This window comes from Talpa europaea, assembly GCF_964194135.1.
Source record: "Talpa europaea genome assembly, chromosome: 5".
Classification (NCBI taxonomy): domain Eukaryota; kingdom Metazoa; phylum Chordata; class Mammalia; order Eulipotyphla; family Talpidae; genus Talpa; species Talpa europaea.
In genome coordinates, this window is record NC_140071.1 from 4,110,956 (window position 1) to 4,132,911 (window position 21,956).

The 21,956-nt window shown below is 48.8% G+C and overlaps 1 protein-coding gene across 2 annotated transcripts in view; it reads right to left on the reverse strand.

Moving 5' to 3' along the window:
• The window catches only part of CTNND2 (catenin delta 2), a gene marked incomplete at both ends in the record, with an annotated part of 698,753 nt that overhangs the window by 263,266 nt on the left and 413,531 nt on the right, over positions 1-21,956 (reverse strand). For both annotated transcript variants that reach the window (XM_084233856.1, XM_084233855.1), the window contains 2 exons: positions 4,281-4,475; positions 21,366-21,924. In XM_084233856.1, coding sequence (XP_084089982.1) covers positions 4,281-4,475; positions 21,366-21,924 — 754 coding nt within the window. The remainder of the gene's footprint in view (positions 1-4,280; positions 4,476-21,365; positions 21,925-21,956) is intronic.

Genomic DNA, 21,956 nt, shown 5'->3' on the forward strand with positions numbered 1-21,956 from the left:
GCCTCTGGGGCCCTGGAATGCCCAGCGCAGAGAGGGGCCTCACCTGAGCCTGAGGGTCAGTCATCACGATAACGTGACAGCAGCCAGTGCTCACCATGGCAGCCGAGAGAGAAGACCAAGAGGAGGGATGGACAGAGCAGGGGGAAGTGAAAGGCACCCATGAAACCTCTCTGGCAATAGTCTAGGGAGCTGACTGTGCCATCTTCGATGTCTCAGTCATGTCCTGGTCTCTGTGAGGTCACCTCCCCATGTGTCTTTCAGCTCTACAAGAGTCTATCACTCACGTTACTCTAGTGCTTCCGGGGTAAGGGAGGCCTGGGGTGGGTGAGCATGGTCCAAGCAGGGCCAGGGAGGGCCGCAAGCCCAGAGCAATGCCCAGGCAGGTGGGCATCCCAGAACGATCATGGGCAGGAGGAAAAGTACACCTCCTGGACCCAACCCTCAGCAGAAGCTGGACAGGCTGCATGGGGAGGAGGCTGGGTAAAGCACAATCTTGAATCACATTATTCCCTATGAAAGAAAGGGCACTACGTGTTCTTTTAGTGTCTTTATTAATATTCTGTCTTTAATTTTGTCTGGAATATTCACTTAGCTTTTAAGATATTACTTTCCATTGCTAGTGAACGTTTCATATGTGCATGTCCTCTGAAATGAAAGTGAGCATACTCGGGGCAGATTTAAGCTTCTCTGGAGTGGATTTCAAGTGTCATGTTCTACTGAGCACATAGTGGTCTTCAATGAAAAAAGAAAAAAGGATGCAAAGGAATTGCCTAAGACAGCTTTCCTACAGCCAGAGGGTCATTTATAACATCTGCTGTGTTGCCCATATCCCACCCTAGAGACCACTGGTGTAGACCCTTAAGGAGCTCCTGGGCCAGAGGAAAAATACCCCTTCATAGGGTGTGTTTGATGAACAACAGAAAATCATGAACCCTCTAGAGATGCACATGGTTGCACATTTATTTATGTTTTAAAAGATGGGTTTTACAAATGCAGCCTCACCCAAATGACCATTAAGAGACCCCGGGTCCAGGGTGAGACCGCCGGCTATGAGGGTGGAGAGCCTCACTCTGCACCCCCTAGGACATCAGGCCTCTTACTCAACGCCTCTGTGCCTTGGTTTTCTGACCTGTAAAGTGGGTGTCCCAAGAGCACCTCTTCCAAGGGTGGTCCTGGGGAGGTGAATATACTGATGCCTGTGGAATGGTCCGGGCAAGTGCAGGGCGCTCTAAGGTTGGCTGCCTGCCTCACCTGCCTGACACTACGACTCATCGTTTATTAACTAGGGAGGCAGGTCTGTCTGCTAGTCTTCAATCCCAAGTGCTTGCTCCTTGAAGGCAGCAGGCCTCCAGTCCTACCTATTTCCCAGGAAGTGCCGCAGGATCTAACTCAAGGGGCCCCGGTCAGTGGTCTGTTTCTTAAAGGCACAGAGATGAGGCACAGCCACCCATCTCAGCCGGGAGCAGCGGCCCCCAAAGCTTCTGGTCTACCAGCACTTGTTTCCTTGTCCAAGGAATAGGGGTATTTTTCCTCTGGCCCAGGAGCTCCTTAAGGGTCTACACCAGTGGTCTCTAGGGTGGGATATGGGCAACACAGCAGATGTTATAAATGACCCTCTGGCTGTAGGAAAGCTGTCTTAGGCAATTCCTTTGCATCCTTTTTTTTTTTTTTTAAAGATTTGTTTATTTATACATACAAGAGCTGGAGTACAGGCCAGAGATGCAGCGGGTGAGAGGATTCACCAGAGACAGGGTGGGGAACAGAACAGGCAGACAGACTGAAGACACTGCTGAAGGGAGCAGGAGACGTCTGCTGTGCCCTGTGGGTAGCTCCCTGCCCGGGGATCGAACTCAGCACACTGCAGGGGCTGCCAATAGCTTCATAGTGCTGAGACAACCCCTTGCGCCACCAGGAAGGCCCTTTATATTCATTTTTAACCTTCACTTTATTGGATATAAATTATTAATATTATATAATTTGTATGTATTTTATAAGTAAAAGATACATGCCCATACTAAAAGCATTTTTTAAAAATGATACTTTGAAAAGAATCATTCTGACATAGACATTGCCTGGCTTTGTGGGGTCAGGTGGGAAAGTGTAAGGAGTGAAGTGAATTAAGTGTAGAAATAGGGGTAACCCGGGCAGGTGCAGGGGGGCAGGGTTTATGACTTCATGCTTAGGGCCTGAGGCATCTCCCCCTGTCATCTCATGACATCACCCATGGAGTTCTAGAAATTTCCGCAGTGTTACAGAAATCAGCATCCGCTAAAGTGTCTCACGTTCAAGGGGTGGCCTGGGATGGGATCTCAGACAACTGGGTGAAACACGCAGGTGGGTGTCCGCCAGGACTGTTCTGGAGGAGAGCTGGGGCAACAGGTTTTACCCCTGAACACTTAGAGGATCCTGCGCCCTTCACTCATGGGGGCACACAGAGAAACACCTGATCATCCTTCAGCAAGATTCTCCACTGATGCCCGGGGTACGGCTGGGCAAACTTCTTCAAAGGGCCAGAAAGTGGATATTCTCAGGCTCTGCCAACCCTGTGGCATCAGTCACTACTGCTTCACCTGCTCGTTGCCATACTGGGGACAGCTATAGGTGAAACAGATGAAGCGGCGTGGCTGTTGCCACATATGGACACTGAAATGCAAATTCCATATAATTTGTACATATCACAAAATGAATCCACCATTATGTGAAGCCATAAAATGTACTAATCATTCTTAGCTCACCAGATAGCACTACCAAAATAGGTAGCCAGCCCATAAGTCACATTTGCTGACCCCTGGTTTAGAGAAAAAGCTGTTTCATTAAATGTGAGTATCTTCTCCTACCTATCTGTGACAGAGATGAGTTTGGTATTTTTTTTCTTACTGTAGTTAATTTTTTATTAAGCCGCCAGAAGCTCATTAACAAGAGAGACTTCTTAGAGAATGTGAATATGGAAGACACAATCAACATAATCCTTCTGTTGTCAGTTTCTATTCAAATTAGACATGGAATGTCTCTGAGGTTGTTAAGTTTGTCTTTCATAAGGGGTGCCTGGACATCAAATTATCTTAGTTAATAATATGCAGCAAACGAAATGTCAAAACGGCCCAACCTTACACAGGAGTGACTCCAGCAGACGAAGGCCAGAGAAATCCTGACAGAGGAATAAATGGGTATTCTTTTTCATCTAAGCCAAGATGTGTATTATTCATAGGGGGTGGCATTTACAATGTCGGAGATAAAATAAAGCATAGTTTGTGCCTTTCTTCTCATCATACATCTAAACGTAAATATCAGTAATCAAATATAAAAGCAACTTAGGGTGCCTGGATCCTAAAAGCATGTGATTTCGCATCATCATGCCTTCTTACCAAACTGCTAGGTGCCACTTGCACACGGCAACTAGCGATACAAAGGCTTGAGGACGCAGAGTCCTGGGCCCCTGGACCTGAGCTCTGCCTTCCCACCAGCGGTCAGGAGCCCTGCCTTCACTGTCCGGCAAGCAGCATAGAGTATTTTCTAAATCTACTTACCATATGACTTTCTATAAGTGCCAGTTCTCAACATCTTCTTATATTGATTTTATACTTAAGTATTCTCTAGCACACTTAATCACGGCATTTGTCCAGTTATTTTACAAATAGCTACACCTTCTGAGAAACACTTGGCTTTTTTCACGTGGTCTCTCATTGCACTTGGTTCCAAAAATATATTTGTCATCCAGGAGGGTTCTCCAGCTGATCGAACCGTAAGCAACTGCCCATACCTGACCTTTAAAGAATACCTCCGAGGATTCAACCATGTGTGTGTGCAAATATCCTCCATTGGTCTTACAAAATAAGGGACATATTCAGTAAAAATGTGTTTATCCCCAAGCTTGCCAAGTAGGTAGATTACATCATCACTGAACACTTCCCAGAATTAGCAGACGCCTTTTCTGTCCTATGGAGTGACGGTATTTCCTTGGAGTATTTATAGTCATTAAATAAGTTAATCACGAGGTACAAAAAAATGAGTATCACTTCCTTCCACTTGCCTGTTTCACAAAACAAGCCTCAGCCTTCTTCGCCTGGTGACACACCGAGACTCGCTGGTAGGGAGTCTCATCATCAGCACAGACATGACTGGTCGAAGACGGTCCTCATGCTTGTGAGGCGTGAGGACATACATGTTCACACACACATGCACACACATGTGCACACACATGGACACAATACCCCTTTCATGAAGAGGAGTCAGCTATTTCCCCGGCAGACCCACCCTTCTGCGGGCTCCCCAATACACACCTGTGCTCGTGCGGTAGGTGCCGGTGTGGGCTGGCGGCAGAGGGTCCCCCTGGCTCTGGCTGAGACTCCTCATGGGGGGCTTCTGGTAGACACGGTCTTCATAGATGGGGTCGATGTGGTGCTCTGGGGACTGCAGGGCCCGCAGCTCGGGGCCCAGGTGGCTGTGCTGGCTGCTGTATGAGGCCCGGGACCCAGCTGGAAGAAATGCACGGGGGCAGTTACAACCCGGCCGGGACTCCAACATGACCTGCTTTATCAAAGACATATTCCGATTTTTAGTTTTTGCACAGAAATGTTGCAATCTGCAGACGATCAAATGAACTCGGGAAATGGCGGCATTATGTCGAGCTCATGGGCTTATCGGCGTCACCCAGCTGCCTTGCACCCACCTGACCCCCCAGGAAGGAGGCGCATCAGTCAGATAAGTCCACACTGCACGGGGCAGCGAAACGTCATTTTCCCCGCCCCGGGAAGGGAGCTGGCTCCCCACGAAAGGAGCCACACAGTCTGGCCAACCTAAAAGCCTCTTATCACCCCGTCGCCTCTGCCACCTGCAAGTTCACAACAGAAACTACCGCGCCAAGGAATGAGCCAGTGAATGAGCCGTGGCCAAGCCCTGGGTGCTGTTCCTGAAAAGCGATTCTGAATTTGTGCCCATCAGCGTTTTTCCGCGGACAATGAATGGACCAAAAACACTCGAACTTACAACAACCTCGATCTCGGAGAGGTGCAGACTTGAAAGAAAAGGGTTTTCAAGTTAGTTTCCCTCACGCTGAACCCTCCAAGCTGGAGCCTCTGCATTTAGTCACCTTCCCCTGAGTAGGCCCAAACGCTGGTCAGGAACTAGCTTAATTGACAGGAAGAGGCAACAGGTCGCTGCCTGGTAACAGGGGCAAATCCTCACGGCGTCACTGGCTTGCACCTTGGGGAGACATGCTACGGCCCAGAGGACCCCTGTACACCAGGACACCGGGCCCCCCAGGGCTAGGAGCTGGAGCTGACACCCGGGGAAGAAGCCATCGATAGAGAGTCGACCTCTTATCTGTGGTCGAGGCAGAGGGCAACGGCAGGAGGCTCTTCTCCAGGGGGAGAGGCGGGCGGAGGGCACCCCGGGACATCAAGGAGAAATGCTCTTCTAACAGTGGCGAGTGGACAAGACACAGCACAAGATTTTATTCTATCCCAGATTTTAGGGAATCCCAGATTTTAGGAAAGACTTGCTTCAGCAAGTCTCCAAAGCTATTAATGCCCGTGGCATGTTGGAATTCAATCGTCAGGGCTGTTGATCAGCCCCAGCAGGGAGACAGCTCTTCCCACCTAAGGCGACAGGAATCTCTTGATGCCGGCAGTGTCTGCGACAGCTCTGCCTCTGACCACAGCGCCGGCCCCTGACCACCAACACCTGTGACCAAACCAAGGCCCAAAGCTTAAAATCTTGAGCATCTACTAATGCTGGCATCTGACGCCAAGGATTTGAATCTAGTATGGTACAGGAAAAAGCTATTCAAAAGTTTTGAGATTGCGGATAGATAGAGGTCTGGCTGGTACACTGTACACAGGCAGCTTTAAATTTAAATAAACAGAAAACAGCACTTCTGAGTGGCGGGTCAGTGCTGAGAAGTCAATGAATTCAGTGTTTATAGAAATTACTGAGAGCTGGGATAGAGGGAAGCAACGAAGCAGACTAGCTCCTTACCTTTCTCTTCGCAAGTAATTAAATAAAATCTGATGTAGATCGTGTTCAGATGAATGATAGATTCAAAATAACTGTTTTGCATAATGAGGTTCATTGCATCTGATTTATCAAATGCCAACATCACACTGAATATTATCTCATGTTCCTCTTTTCCAGGAATATATTTCAGCATGCTATGCCTCGAGTTCCTCCTGTCAATTCTTCCTACTCCTGGAGGTTTGATAATATTGCCCAGGACATAACAAGTGTTAAAGAAAGGAACCTCATTATATCCCAAATGCAACAGAATTAAACTAAAAGTTATCACCGCTGGTAGTTTTAGCTTTGTGACTGTATCACCATTCCTTGATTATAAAAAAGCCTCTAAAAACATCCCATGATGGAAATCGAGATGCCCCAAAGTAGCACCATCTTCGGGCACGTGTGACAGTGTCCCTATGACGAGCACTTACTGGACATTAGGAATCTCTGGTAGTTCCACGAATCAGGAATTAATGACCAAGAGTCTTGGTCCAGGAATAAGAATCTTGAGATATGGTCTATCTACCTCTGTGGCTATCAGACTTTCAACATGCTGATTCTGAGAAAAGCATAATAGTAAAAGTATTAAATATTTGAATAGTATGCGACCTTCTTTAATTTTTTTTTATAGAGGCATGTTTTTATTTATTTGTTTGTTTGTTTGTTTGTTTTGTTTATACATGCACTGGGTACAGTCAGAAGCGCGGGAGGGTGAGAGAATTCACCAGAGCCAGAGCGGGGAGCAGAGCAGGCAGAAGGACCGAAGGACACTGCTGAGGGGAGCAGCGGGCGGCAGGAGAGGTCTGCGCGCCATGTGGGACCCTCCTCCGGTGGCCGGGGAGCAGCTGGGGATCGAACTGGCACCGCAGAGGCCGCGGGCAGCTTCGCAACCCAGCGCTCAACCGCTGCGCCACTGGGGAGGCCCCTGCGACCTTCTTTAAATCAGCATTAGGCACAGCACCTTCAAGGCTTTCACTCCTTGTCCAGTGCTCATCGTATCAGATTCACACTAACAAGGTGTACCTTATTGTGGGGATTTTGAGAAAAGATTTCTCATACCACCTCTTCTGGGAATATATTCCAAAATGTTATAAGCCAGTGAATATATTTGCTGACTCCATGAGAATGCACCTTTCTTCTGTTATTTCTTTCTCCATTCTAACCCATTTGACAGTGAGCGCTGCATTTACAGTGAACTCCAAATATTAGGAAGCATTTATAGCTTTGCTTGGAACTGGTACCATATGAACATAACAAGAAGCCAAGAGCTATTGAATTTGTCCAAAATATACCACATATCAAAAACAATTATGATGGTGGAGAACAATTCTGGAAGCTTCACTTTGACCAAGCTGAGGGGTGAAAAAGAACTGCAGCCTGACAAAGGCCAATGGCCAGTGCACAAAAGAAAGCAGACCCCACAGACCAGACCCCCTGCAGCCAGGGTGTCCCCGCCGCTGCAGACACGGGCCATCTAGTATCGTCCCTGCTTCTATAAGGCACTTCCTGATCAATTTCTGCCACGATGCTCACAACCTCTCAACACCATCCTAGGGGTTCACTCTTCTCCCTTCTGCTCTTCACCAGACAAAGCCTGGGTCTAGAGAGCTCAGGACTGGCAATTGCCACATAAAATGTGTTTCTGAAACTGGTCTTGAAGACTCCTGTCTGCAACATGAATGCCTGGCTCGAGCTATGGGAGGGTGCAAGGCAGGGGAGTGAAATGTGTTCCAACAGTCCACACACTGTGTAGGCTGTAGACAGCGGGGGAGACACTGCAGGCACCGTGTGCAAGCTACCACCTGTCACAGGACATTGGTCACGGCTACCTGCAGCTAGGTGGACTTGAATGGCCATTCAGATGGTGCAAAACCCAAAGTCCCCTACTACTGAGCTACGGTGAAGGTGTGGAGAGAGGGAAGGGCTGGTTCAATCCTGTGGCTGAGCAGGTAGGCGCTACAGGGGCTCAGAGTGGGTATACTGGAGTGCGGTACATTCAGACCCCCCCCTGCATCTGGGTAGGCGCATTCACTCCAGCACCATCATTTACATGAGCAACTACTATGCAGAAGCTTGAACTCAAGGTTCACTATCATCTTATGCACAGGAAAGGCAGCAGATACACAAAGCATCTAACCAATAATTCTCCTGCTGTTCATTTTGTCAATCTTCCCAAACCACCTTGTGCCCCAGACCTGGGTCTAACCAGCTGGGCGAATCCAGGTAGGTCAGCCAACCTCTCTGGGCCCCATTTTGCTCAAGTGTAAAAACACAGCTAGTAATGCTGACATTTGCAGGGCAAGGGATGTAGGGCATCGGATGTGCGTGCTTGGGGGAAAGTGCCCAGCCTCTGTGAAGCAACGGAAACCTCGTGACACAGGCATGCTCATGCCCTTCAACTGAGAACCAAGAAATTATGTCACCTCAGCAGAACATGTCCTCTGATTTGAAAAACCAAGTACCTCTTAACACAAACTATCAAAATAGCACAAACAATTCAGAGAAGTAATTTTAAAATATAAATGGCACCATTTGGGATAACCGTGAAGTACTATTGCAAAATGTACATCTTACTGCTTTATTTTCTTTCCTTAATAAAATTAGTGTTGTTCCTTAATGGATCCCTGTAGAGGGTGCAGAGGAATGAAGTCCAAAAGGAAAAGAAACATCAAAATGACCAAGAAAAGCAGACTCCTTCTTACAAGGGGATGCAGCAGGAAACTAAACCTGCAAATTGCAGATAAGGAACATGAGCTACTCCCGCAGGGAGCCAGCAGGAGACATGCAGGGCATCCTTGCTGGGAAACCATGAAGCGGGAAGGTCTGAAATCTCACTCACTGGCCTGCCCGCGTCTCTGTTCACACCACATTTCCCCTGGGCCAGACAAGCCACAGGTTCAGTTTTCACTTGACCAGAAAAATGGAAGGTTTGCCATTCGAGAATGAGATGCAAATACATTTCTTTTGCTGGCGCTTACCTACGGGCACACCTCCTCCCAGGGTTCTTGGTTTTGCTGTCCTTTAAGACGTTGCACTTTTAAGAGCAGAAGGTTTGGGAGATCCCTCAACAAGCAAGCTTATGGGCCGCATTTATCCAACAGCTCACAGGATGGCTAACTTGTTTTAGCAATCAAGTATTTTGTAATGAAGGTACACACATTGTTTTTTTAGACATAACGCTACTGCACACTCAGGAGACTCTTGTGTAAACACGAGTTTGATACGCCAGAAACCAAAAAAATCCTTGTGCTCTCTTTACTGTGTGTCTTCATCGTAGAAGGCTGGAAGCCAACCTGCAACAGCTCCAAGGCGTGTCTGGACAGTCACGTGTCAGCACCGTGGCGTTGTGCCCACAGGCTAGGTGTGCAGCCTGCGTGTTCAGTAGGCTTAACATGTAACGTCACGCAGTGATACTCCGTGACCTTCATACAACAATGATCTCCACAAGGATGCATTTCTCCGCAGGTATCCCAGTCGCTAAGCAACACATGAGTGTATATCCTCCAGAGGTGCGGCCTAGCCACACTGATCATACTGATCGATACACTGGTTTCTGCCTCATTCAACGTGTATCTGCTGAGTGCCTGGACACCTTCGAGGAGTGGAGATACCACCGTGCTCAGGACTAGGTCCCTGGTCTTAAAAACAAGTAAGTCATCATATACAGGCAGATACCGTGGACAAATAAAGTAGGATGCGGGAAGAGCAGCTTAGGAGGTAGGCTGTTCTGACAGGTGGGCAAGAAAGTTTCTCTTGAATTGTTTTTATTGAGGCAACGTAGTTCAGAACCCTGTGCAGATTAAGGTGTATAGAGTCACATCTCTTCAGAGGTTTCCACACCTGGCCCCCCAGTAAAGGCCCCGTCATACCCCACCCTAATCCACTGAGTCCCCACCCCATTGTCTTCCTACCATACCCCCCACACCCCCCGCTTCTGGTAGGCTAAATTCTACAGTGAGATTTCTGGGGTTTGTTTTGGTTTAGTTTTGTCTGTTCCTTTGTTTTGTTTAAGCAAGTTCTTTTCTAGCATTTGACATTTCAGCAGAGAACTTCAGATGTGAGGCCAGAGAATAAGCTACGCTGCCTTTCTCAGACAGAGACCCCACAGTGAGAGCCTGCAGGGGTCCCGGTTACAAAGCTCACACTTGCAACTTCATTAGTGTCTATTTAATCTGTGTTGTCTTGTAAAAGAAATGCCAATTAGCATATAATCTATGAGTGCAGGCTACGATTCATTACAAGAACTGAACAGATCTTCTTTTAGCTCAAAATTTCCCATCACCTGAGCCACAATTTTATCAAAAGGATGAGAAACAGTCAACGGGAGAATGCGCACCACAAACTCCTGAGAATAGTGGGACTCACTGCGCTGCAGCTCAGCTATTTGGTTCGCATTTGAATGTTCACTCCTTAGACTACGATTAATTCTCAAATCTGTGTTTATCCCCAGGGAATCACAGGGCGTGGTCTGTTGTAATGCTAGGTCCAGAACACCCCCCTCCCCTCAAATCTGGACTTGGTCCTAGAAGCACTGTGCATTCAATGGGCACCCACGCCTTCGGCCGCCACTGCAGAGTTCACCCTGCCCCAGGTAAAGGAGGGCAGACAGAAGAATTAAGCATCTAAAGATTAAGCATCAAAAGAGAGAATTATGTACCTAACAGCTTACAAACCTCAACTGATCATTTCTTGCTTATTCAGACAGTATCAGTCACTGCCACATTATCCAATCACTTCACCGAGTAGAAAGAAACAGACCCATTCTGGTCCTCACTGGGATCTATTCCTATCATTTTTCCCATACCAAATAACCCGTGACTCCTAGTACAAACTCATTTGCTTTTGCAAAAAATAATAGATCTCTGCATCATTTTCATTTTGGAATATCAACACTCAGTTCTTAAGAACAATGCCACTGATGTTTTCTCTGCAGATTTGGCCGACAGTTTCAAATGCTCATTTACAACGAAACGGAAGGTGAGAAAGAAAGGCAGAGACAACACAGGTCTCAGGCAGAGACGGCGCATGCGGGGCCTGTGAGCAGGTGGCTGGAATAAGCACTTTCATTTCTGCAATGAGTGGTCTTCTGAAGAAGAGCTATAAACTTCCTGTGCTAGGAATGTCTAAGTAAAATCTAAAAAATTAGGTTTTTAAAAAATTGGGCAATCTGTTCATGCATTGGTATTTATTAGTGAAGTTACATCTTTGAAGGATGAAATAGAACTTTCTTTTTACGGAAGGTGGACCCCAGACGAGAGGAATTTTCCCTCCCCAGCGTCCACTGCTGGCCAGGGGTATGTTACCTGCAGACATGTTGGTATCCCCAAGGGATGCAGTCAGCCAGTGCAGGTACCTGACCTCCTCCAACATGGCTGTGAAAGTTGCGTGTGGACTTTAAAAATCTGGATTGATAATCTGTTATAAAATTTGAGGGGGGTGGGGGAAATGAAACCAGAAATGACCACTCTTAGAAATACAAAGACTAGGACATCACTGGTGGCACAAAGGGTTGAGCACAGCACTGTGAAGCTATCCACAATCTCTGCAGCATGAGTTCAATCCCCAGCCAGGGAACAACCCACATGGCACAGCAGACCTCTCCTGTCTCCCCGCTGCTCCCCTCAGCAGTGTGTTTCAGTCAGTCTGCCTGTTCTGCTCCCTACTCTGTCTCTGGTGAATCCTCTCACCCCCTGCACCTCTGGCCTGTACCCCAGTTCTTGTGTGCATAAATAAATAAATTTTAAAAAATAATAAAAAAAGAAATACAAAGTCTAACAGAATCTGGTTTAACATTATTGTCTCATAAATAAATGGGTGCTAAGTACCACTGCTGCAAATATCCCCTCCTAGAGCCAAGGAGCCCCTCGACATGAGAAAAGGGAAGCCTATTTCGACAGCTGTGCTCACACTGCCATTTGGGGAGGAATGTGGAGGAGGACTTGGGCCGATGACATTCTGAATTTTCTACACTGAATTCTGCTTTTGACTCAAATCAAACTTCCAAAAGCTAGTCCTATTCCTATCCTACACACAAATTAATGTTAGTATTTAAAGGACACCCAGACGTTTCCTATATGTCCTGAACTGGCTCCATGAGTCAAATCTCACTGCAAATGAGCACTAATTCTCCGAATGAGTTTGACAGCTGATTTCATGCTGTTATCAATGCTAAGATTTATGGACACCTTTTCTGCACAGACTAAGGATATTTTTCAGGCTGTTTTTGGAAGCAGGATTATTATTTCATATATATTCAAAGACAGAATTGCCACTAAAGCCCAATAATTGCAATGCCACACGTCATCTGATGATGTAAGATTCTATGATAACTCTTGTTTTGGAAAGCAGAAAATGTGCTCCTGTTTTCATCTATTTCACAACTTCTAGAGCTGGGCCATCTTCACAGCGCTTCTTGGCTGCCTCTGGAGAAGCAGGTATGTTGCGGGTTCCCCGCCTTGCACAGCACACGTGTAAGGTTTCCACTCCGTGCTTCCCATGAACACGCATATGAGCCTGGGAGACCCCTGGAACAGTCCTGGGGCTCACTCCAGACAGACGGGGGCTCTCAGAGGAGGGAGCCGGGGGATTGAAGACTCAAAGCCCCCAGGCGTCCAAGCTTAGTTCTCGATGGTGAGTTTTGGATGGTCAGGTCTGGCGGACTTGGGGCTGATGTAAGGTCTCCAGGCACACTGGGCCGGGCCTGGGCCTCGGCAAGCTCTGTGTGAGGTTGCAATTAAGTTTCCTTGCAAAGCTTGTGGGCGTTCCCTGTCCCCTGTGGCCCTTACCTCTGTGGGCTTCTAGAAAATGCCTCTGGGCCAGACCAAGTGTGAGTTCTCAGATGGGCGTGGTAAAGCCCAGTCCTCAGGCTTGGGGTCCCCATGTGCCGTAGGGGCGAGGGAGGGGTTGCCTCGTGATGTCCCGTGTCCCGTGAGCTCTTCCAAGTCTTTCTCAGAATCTCTTCTGTGCAATCACTGCCACACCATGAGGCAGGCCGATGAGGTTGGGGAAAAGACCCCAAAAGACTCTCGCAGGCACCACAAATCCTCAACGGAGACCAGCAGAATAAGAAACTAGGGGGAGTGAATGTGGGATGAACTGCACTAACTTTGTGGAGAAGGCCAACATCATCTGGCCCGACTGCAGGCTTGTACTTGAAGTCTTCTGTCCCTGACCCTGGAAGCCAACCCTGTGAGTGTTGATGTCCCTTGGGAGGGGCTCCCTGTTTAAACCCCACCCAGGCCTCCCTGGGAGCAGCTTCCCCTGGGCGGACGCAGCAGCTTCGCTCCGGCTCCCTTCCGATTGTGCTAGCACAGGCAGCCTGGTGCAGAGCACTTTGTGACTCGGCCCTTCCCAGGCTCGGGCGGGCGGCCTCAGACCCGCAGCTGCTCTTGTTCACCAGCAAGGCGGCGAAGCGCAGCGCGTCATTTCATCTGTCGCTGACAGTGTAGGTGGACTCTGGCTTCCAGACCTATGACTATGGATGATCGTGGACATGTCCATGGAAAGAATCCAGAACAAGGTGCTCCGGACCCATCTTTTTTGTCATTTTGAGATGCAGGATGGACGGACAGACAGACAGGCTTTTCAGCTCCAAGGGACCGCAGGTCTCTCTGCCACTTTCCAAAGTGCTGACAGCCCTGGGAGCTGGAGGTTAAGCTTTTGTTTCGGAGGAGGCGGATTTGCCCTGATGAGAGTCTCAGTGTAAGGACAGGAGAAGGGTTTATCAGGAAAAGTAACAGGCTTAGCATGCAGCTTTAGTCATAAAGTGGTTCAAATTTTATAAAAATATGTGAGATGTTTTTTGCATGTTAAACACAGGCCTTTTACTCAGTCCCTATTAGAGACAGGCTGCACAAATTTCTGCTAAAAAATCAGATATTCAGCTTCTAAAATGAAACCTTAAAAGGGATTCTCCCTGCATCATTTTCCCGCTGGTTTGTATGTTTCACTAACAGTCAAACAGTGCCCTGAATGATAATTCCAGAACAAAAAGACATCAACTCTCGACATATTTGGAAGGGGAAAAATGGCAAATCATGTGTCTCAAAGATTATTCCCTCTCTATATTTACATTTTACAAAGTTGTTATATCACCACTGAATTCTATTTTTTTATTATTTTACTCAGTGTAATATTTGGCATATAAAAAATGTTTGAAAGAGACCAATTATGTTGTATTACAGACGGTTCATGGCAAAGGCTTAAAATATTCCCATGACTCTTTTCTGGTTAAAAGCTTGTGTGTGTGTGTTGTGTGTGTGTGTGTGTGTGTGTGTGTGAATCCAGTTAGTAACTGAATTATATATGAACAGCAATTTGAATATGAGTTACGTTTATTAAAACACTAATCCCTAACGCTGACTGGAACTATGTATAGTTATAATCCTCCCACCCCATTTTTTCCTGCTGTCTTTACCCAGGGAAGATCCTACTGAAGCTCTGACTGGTCTGGTACAGCAGAGGAGCTGATGCTTTCCTAGCCCAGGAATCCACTGGTGTTGACTTTTCTGGTGTAACACTTCTGCACAGGCTGAAGTTCCAGGTCCATCCTGCTCTGTAGGGAGGCCACGTCGGGGTCTGCTGTCTGCGGTAATCCTGCCTCACAGCCTCATGTGTGACCCCAAGGAGCCGCTGAAGAAGATTCTGATGCTGGACATCCAGCCTTTGTGCCTCCTGGGGGTATCCTTAGACGTCAGGGATGCAATGACACCCAGCATCGCCCTCCTGTGCACAGGCACTAGTGACGTCTCTTTAGGTCAACATAACGCAGGAAACTGCAAGAGCTAAACCGGCAGATGGAAGCCTGAGGCCCCAGCAAGAATGACTGCAGTTTTTAAAAATATTTCAATCATTGTTCATTTCTTTGCAGTGTTTGCTTCCTTTTCTCAGGTATAGTCCCCATAGAATTTCCACCACCCGTGTAGCATACCACAGTCCCTCGTGCTCTTCCCGCCCTCATTTTGTTCCCCCCCCACCCCCCCGGGGAATGGCTCTGATTTATAGTTGTCTGTTAATTTCTGTTTTGTTTTGTTGTTTTTTATTGTTATTAATTTTTTCCCTGATCCCTTATTTCACTCCCCTATATTCCTCCTATATGTGAAACCATCTGCTATTTTTCTCTTTCCTTCTGACTCATTTCTTTTTTTTTTAAGATTTTATTTATTCATACAAGAACTAGGGTACAGGCCAGAAGTGCAGGAGGGTGAGAGGATTCACCAGAGACAGAGCAGGGAACAGAACAGGCAGACAGACCGAAAACACTGCTGAGGGGAGCAGCAGGCAAGACAGGAGAAGTCTGCCGCGCCATGTGGGTAGCTCCCTGGTTGGCTGGGATCGAACCTGCACTGCAGAGCTGCAGACAGCTTCACAGCACTGCGCTCAACCCCCTGCACCACCAGGAAGGCCCTCCTTCTGACTCATTTCACTGAGCATAATCCCTTCTAGTTTCATCCAAGTTGCTGCAAATGTTTATTTTTTGACTGCTGAGTAGTATTCCATTGTGTCTGTAGACCACATGGTCTTGATCCAAGAACAACTGCATTTTTATGATCAAAGACTCACTGCCCCTTTTCTTTATCTACACATAGCAAAGCACATAAGCTGAACTCAAACTTGTGACTGTCAGAGTAAAGCCAGCCTGTTTCCCAGGTTCCAATTCTTCCTTTACCTTTGCTCACTCTCATGGAGATGTCATTTCCAGGAGGCTGTCTGGGTCCACACACACCTACAACAACCAGCAGTGAGGTCCGTGGCTTTATATGCTTCTAACCAGCTGGTTGCAGACAAAACTAAACCCTCTGTGTGTGAGTGCATGTTTTCATTCTAATGAGAAATACATTTTCTGCATCAAATATTAAAACAAAGCTTATCTCCGAAGGGATATTTGATTTTTTTTCCTTTAAGAGTTGACTTTAACACATTGCTGATTCATTCAAGGAGTGTCAAGGTGGATGCCAGATGCATCAGGAAATGCAGGGCGGTTAGAGGTTCAGTGCAGGCCCCTGTCTGGAAAGGCAGGTGCTGTCTAGAAAACTAGACAGGAAAATCAGAGATATCAAGTCTCTTCAAAGACATGTACGTGGCATGCTGAGACTCAGGTCCACTCAGTCGAAATCACAGTTGCCTTTGGGTTCTCTTAGCTGCCTTCTTGCCCACAGGTTCCTGGGCAGGTGCTCGGTCCACAGACAGCAGAGAACAGGTGTCATCTGGTGCACGGTCTGCTCTGGCACTGCACGGGAGAGCTGTGCCCTCCAGCAAGCCTCCTGGGTCCCACGCAGCTCTTTGCAGGCTTTGCTTAACTGCAACTGAGCCTAAAATCCCAGAAAGATGCTTCCAGAATACCTGTGGCCCTCAGGAGTGAGGGAGCGAGGATTAGGCCTTCCAGACCTCCACATGCACTGAACCAAGTGTGCTGAAGAGCTCATGACATGAACATGGGCTTCTCTCTGGAGCCACAGGCTCCTCAGCCCTGGAGACTTGTCCTGGGTGACTTCTCTTTCTCTTTCTGGGAGTTGAGTCACAGGTTGGGTGTCCTGGATCTACCCCTTGCTGCTCCTACTGCACGTCTTGTGTTTTCGGCTCTTCCTCCACGCCCTGCCTCCTCGGAGAGCTCCTTGCCTGATCAGGCAGTTAGACATAAACAGCCAGAAAGGCCGACTTCTCCTTGACCTTTTCACATACCTTCCAGTCCTTATTTAATCAACACAAGATCTTCTCAAATCCTCAGCAGTGAAGCTAAAGATTCGGCTTGTTTTTTTAAATCTCTTTTATCCTATAATTTATCTCCTTTTCTTCTGACAGTTTATTTTTCTATTTTTTCATGCCACTAATTCTTGCCAATTTCTCAGTAATCCGTGCTAATTTATTAGATTTAAGGGGGACAAACGCCCCGGTAGCAGCTGCTTCTGCCTCAGTGCAAAAGGGAGTGATTTTCACGACGTGTCTCTGATTTCTGGTGGGGAAGCAGAGGCATTGGGGCTGCCACCTCACAATGAAGTGGGGGGAGCCACCTGCAAGGCCCTCACCCCATGAGGAAGGAGTTGGGTATCTGTGTTTGGGGATAGGCCCCCAGGGGCATCAGTTCCAAAGGAGTCCCAGAAGTTCCGGCTGAGAGCCAGACTTCGAAAAAAAAATTAAAGGGCTGATCACACTCTAATTAGTAAATCTAAAGTAGGGACTTTCTCAAATGAGCAGAAGGTTCATCAGAACCCAGTTCAGGGATCTGTCTGTCTACGGGTGGGGACAGATAACCTGCACAGGGGCCACCAGGGACCACATGGCCTTTGGGCCACACCCCAGGAGTCAGGTGTTCAAGTAGCTCTCACATCACCCCAGTGGACTTCACATTTCCTTTGAGAACCTGACAGAGGAGATGGTGAAGGTTTTATCTAGGATTAGACTTTTTTTTCTAGTTCTTTCTTATAACAGGTGCACCTGGAAGCATTAACCACTCGGTGAATGGATGTGAAAACTCCAAATATGTGGTGTTTGGGATTCACGGCATGTGGTCAACTTTTCTGTCTACTTGGCAGGACAAGTTGGCTATCCCCTGAGCAGATTCTTTTTTTTTTTTTTTTAAGATTTATTTATTTATGCATACAAGAGCTGGGGTGCAGGCCAGAGATGCAGGGGGTTGAGAGAGGATTCAACAGAGACAAAGTGGGGAGCAGAACAGGCTGATTGAAATCTACTGCTGAGGGGAGCAGCGGGCGAGAGAGGAGAGGTCTGCTGCACCATGTGGGTAGCTCCCTGGCCAGAGCTCGAACTTGTGCTGCTGTGGCTGAGGATAGCTTCATAGTACTGAATCTTAACCCCTTGCGCCACCAGGGAGGACCCCCGAGCAGATTCTTAATGTCCACCTTAGGTCAACGTTACAATCATTGTTTAAAAAAATCTGCATTTAACTCATTTCATTCTTACCTCCAAACAGGCTTCTTATGTTTGACTTCACTTTAATATGTATTTACAACTCAGGTTTCTACTTTTAACAGGATTAATTTTACTCTACAGCAGAAAATGAAAGGATCATATTATTTACAGAGGCGCCGTAACCATCACTGGTTATTAAGCTGACATGTTCCTTCTTTGCCTTCCTCCTTCCGGATCCACCGACAGCCTCCCTGCTGTCCTACAGACATAGTGGACACCCTCTACTGACCAGCCTTTGAACTAGAAGTTCTGTTCCCAACACACTTCCCCTAGATATGAACAGACCAACTCCCCTCCCTTCCTTCATGGCTGACTCAGAAGGCACCTTCTAATTAGGGTTTCCCTGGCCACTCTATCAAAGATAGTTATCTTGATGATTTTCTTTCTTCTCCATTTGAAACAAGGCCAGGGATTTGGGCTGATATTGATCACTACTGTATCCCCAGGGTCTAAATCAGTGCCAGTGCAGAAGAGGTGCTTAATAAATGATGACTGGATGAATTAATTCACTCCGGTTTGAAAGTCACTAACTAGCTATATTCACACTTCCTGGTTATCAGGAACAAGTCTCCCAAATCACAACCCCCCAAATCTAAAAGCAATTTTTCAGTCTTCACTTTAGCTATGCTTTTTCAATTAGCAAACCAGTTGGCTCCAAACTATACGCTGCCTGGAAGGGTACCAAGCCCACAGATGGAGGCATGGAATCCAAAGCTCCAATATTCCTGATCTCTCCAAACATTAGGTGCATCTGTCCCCACACCTTTCCTGGGCTAATTTCAAGGGCCTGCTAATTTTAAGGTGGGGTACAGGATCAAAGCAACCCAAGCATTTGTGCAGAGCTGTCATTTCGAACTCAAAACCACCAGCAGCAACTGGCCTGAAACTCTATAAAGGTATGTTTAAATTAATGTATTTTATTTTATTTATTATTTTTAGATTTATTTATGCATGCAAGAGCTGGGGTATAGGGCAGAGGTGTGTGTGGGGGAATTGAGAAGATTCACCAGAGACAAAGTGGGGAGCAGAACAGGCAGATCTACTGAAACACACTGCTGAGGGGAGCAGCAGGCAAGACAGGAGAGGTCTGCTGCGCATGTGGGTCAGATCCCTGGGTGGGGATTGCTTATGCTTAACCCCCTGCACCACCAGGAAGGCCCCTAAAATAATGTATTTTAAACAAGGTAATTCAAACACAGAAAGTATCTATTACTCCTATAAGATTAAGAATCTTCAAAGACACATTGAATTTTTTTTTTTCAGTTAACAGTGCAATGATCAGAAAATCTGAGGACTAGATAGAAAAAATCAATTGAAATTCTCTTTCACGCAAAATTTCCTTAGCCCCAACAACAGCAATAACAACAACCCCCCAGTTCCCCCCCACACCCTTAGAAACACTCACTGCAGATACTAGAGTGCCAGCTACATGCACAAGGTGTTTACTTTTAAAACTTCCTAAATCCAACCCTAGAGGCTCTTTGTGCTAGTGCACCCTCTCCCCACTCCCAGCTTCTGCAGCCCTGCCTTCCTACTTTCACTAAGCTGATGAGAGGGGCTAGCCGGGGTTGACCAAGCAGAGTCACCAGGGATGCTGCCCAGGACAGTCAGTGCAGCGCCTGGATCTGCCTCCTCTCCCCGTGGTGACTAGGGAGGTCCCAGGGGCCCTCAGTCTCCCATGAGCTGCACCAGCTCTACTCCTTGATGTGACCCAGTAACTTTATTTTACAAACATACAAAGTTTCCAAACATATAAACCAAATTTCCCTATTTCTTTTCCTGGCCCTCTGCCAACCAGATTGCCACTCCTGAAGCTCTGGGCTGGTACTTAGCTGGCACAAAGATCCTCCACTCCAGAGAGCTATGACAGACAGAGAATCTCTCCATTTCAGCAAATGTATTCTCTCTCAGCAGCAGCTCCCCTCAGCACCCTGCCCTGCCAGGCCGGTCCACGGCAGCAGTGACCGTGTGGGATTAACAGAAGCCCTGCACACGGCACGGGGAAGCAACCAGCTTCCTTTTTATCCTATTTATCTTCGCAGTCATCTATTTGTGTCAAGAAAGGAAACATATGAGCGCAGCATCTGTTACCAGAGGGACACAATTACCAAATACTTTCAAAAGACAAAAAAATCGACCATAAATCCGGGTGAGTTGTCAGGTGTTTTAGGAGACAAAACATTAGTCTTTCAATCAAAGTGTCTTGTTTAAGCGGAACATATGGTGTGCACAGCAGAGACTTGGGGGTTCAGTGTGGGCTTCCATGGGCACTCACGGGCACAGAAATGCCAGAGCTCCAGTCAGCGGGCTCCGCCCACGCCAGCTCCGCCTGCTGTGCCTACAATGAGCAGGAGAGAAACTCCCTGGAGGGATTCCTTGAGGGTGACTTTCCACCACTGCTGAATCTATGTGAATTCGATGTCAGGAGTGGGGGAGTCCTAACTTTCCCCAGTGACTAAATGTAGGCAAGACAGAATACAGCCAAGCCACAGGAGAGTGGAAGAACACAAGGCCATTCACTGGAGGTTGCTTTTCTGCTACTATTGACATCTCAGCACAGGCAGCGTGGGCCTGACTTTTCCCTGCAAGTACATGTGACGGGCGACCCGGGACCCGACAATACTGCCATTTGCATGATGCGCCTGTTTGCCTCCTCTTCTGGCTACAACCACCAAGTCAAAGTCCTTCTTTATTACATTTGCCTTCATTTGAAGCTTAGTTCTCAGGCTGGAAAGATGGAGGGGGGGGCGATGAGGAGGGAGGGGAGCACAAGGGAATGATAATGAGAGATGGCATCACTTCCCCCCCAAAAAAACTGCTGCCTGGTCTCACTTGGGACCCTGGAACATCCGAGGGCAGCCCCGCAGGGGTGGCACGGAGGCCACAGCCTGACCCCACAGGAGTGCTGCGGCTGCTCCAGGGCTGCCCGAGACCCTACCGGGCTCCCAGGTGCACCCCAGGACCCCATTCAGCCCCCAGGTGCTCCAGAGACCCCACCCAGCCCCCAGGTGCTCCAGAGACCCCACCCGGCCCCCAGGTGCTCCCAAGACCTCACCTGGCTCCCAGGTGCTCCCAAGACCCCACCCGGCCCCCACTTGCCCCTGAGGACCCCACCCCGTGCCCAGGTGCCCCCAAGACCCCACCAGTGCCCAGGTGCTCCCAAGACCTCACCTGGCTCCCAGGTGTTCCCAAGACCCCACCGGGCCCCCAGGTGCTCCCAAGACCCCACCTGGCCCCCAGGTGCTCCCAAGACCCCACCCCGCCCCCAGGTGCTCCCAAGACCTCACCTGGCTCCCAGGTGTTCCCAATACCCCACCCCGCCCCCACGTGCCCCTGAGGACCCCACCCCGTGTCCAGGTGCCCCCAAGACCCCACCGGCGCCCAGGTGCCTCCAGGACCCCACCCGGCGCCCAGGTGCCCCCCGGGGCGGAGCCGTTTACCTGCCAGGCTGCCCGGCCTCTGGAGCGTGGCCGTGGCATAGAGCTCCTGCGAGTGCTTGCCGTAGGGCTCGGACGCGTGCACCAGGCGCTTGGTGGGCGACAGGGTGGCGTAGGTGCCGATGGTGGAGCTCAGCTGGTGGATGGGCGACGAGGAGAGGGTGGACTGCACGGTGGGGGGCGAGGTCACGCGGATCGGGGACAGGCCGGCCGAGGACACGACGATGTTGATGGGCGAGCTGGTGCTGTAGGACTTGGCCAGGCGGCTGGGCGACTGCTTGGGCGAGGAGCCGCGGGGCGCGGCGTAGGCGGCCCCCTCGGGGGCCGAGCCGCCGCGCTGCAGCTTGGTGGGCGAGCCCCCCTGCGCGGCGCCCAGCGGGGAGCCCCCGCGCGGCGGCGCGGGCAGCGTGGAGCTGGAGTAGTAGAGCGCGGCGGCGCCGGCCGGGGGCGCGTCGGGCAGGTGGAAGGCGCTGCCCAGGCTGGGCGCGAAGGGCTCTCTCGGCGGCGGCGGCGGGGGGGCGGGCTCGGGCCCCGCCAGGTGGCCGGCGCGGCTGGTGGAGGCCTGTGCGCGGGAGAGAGACACGCGCGCTCAGC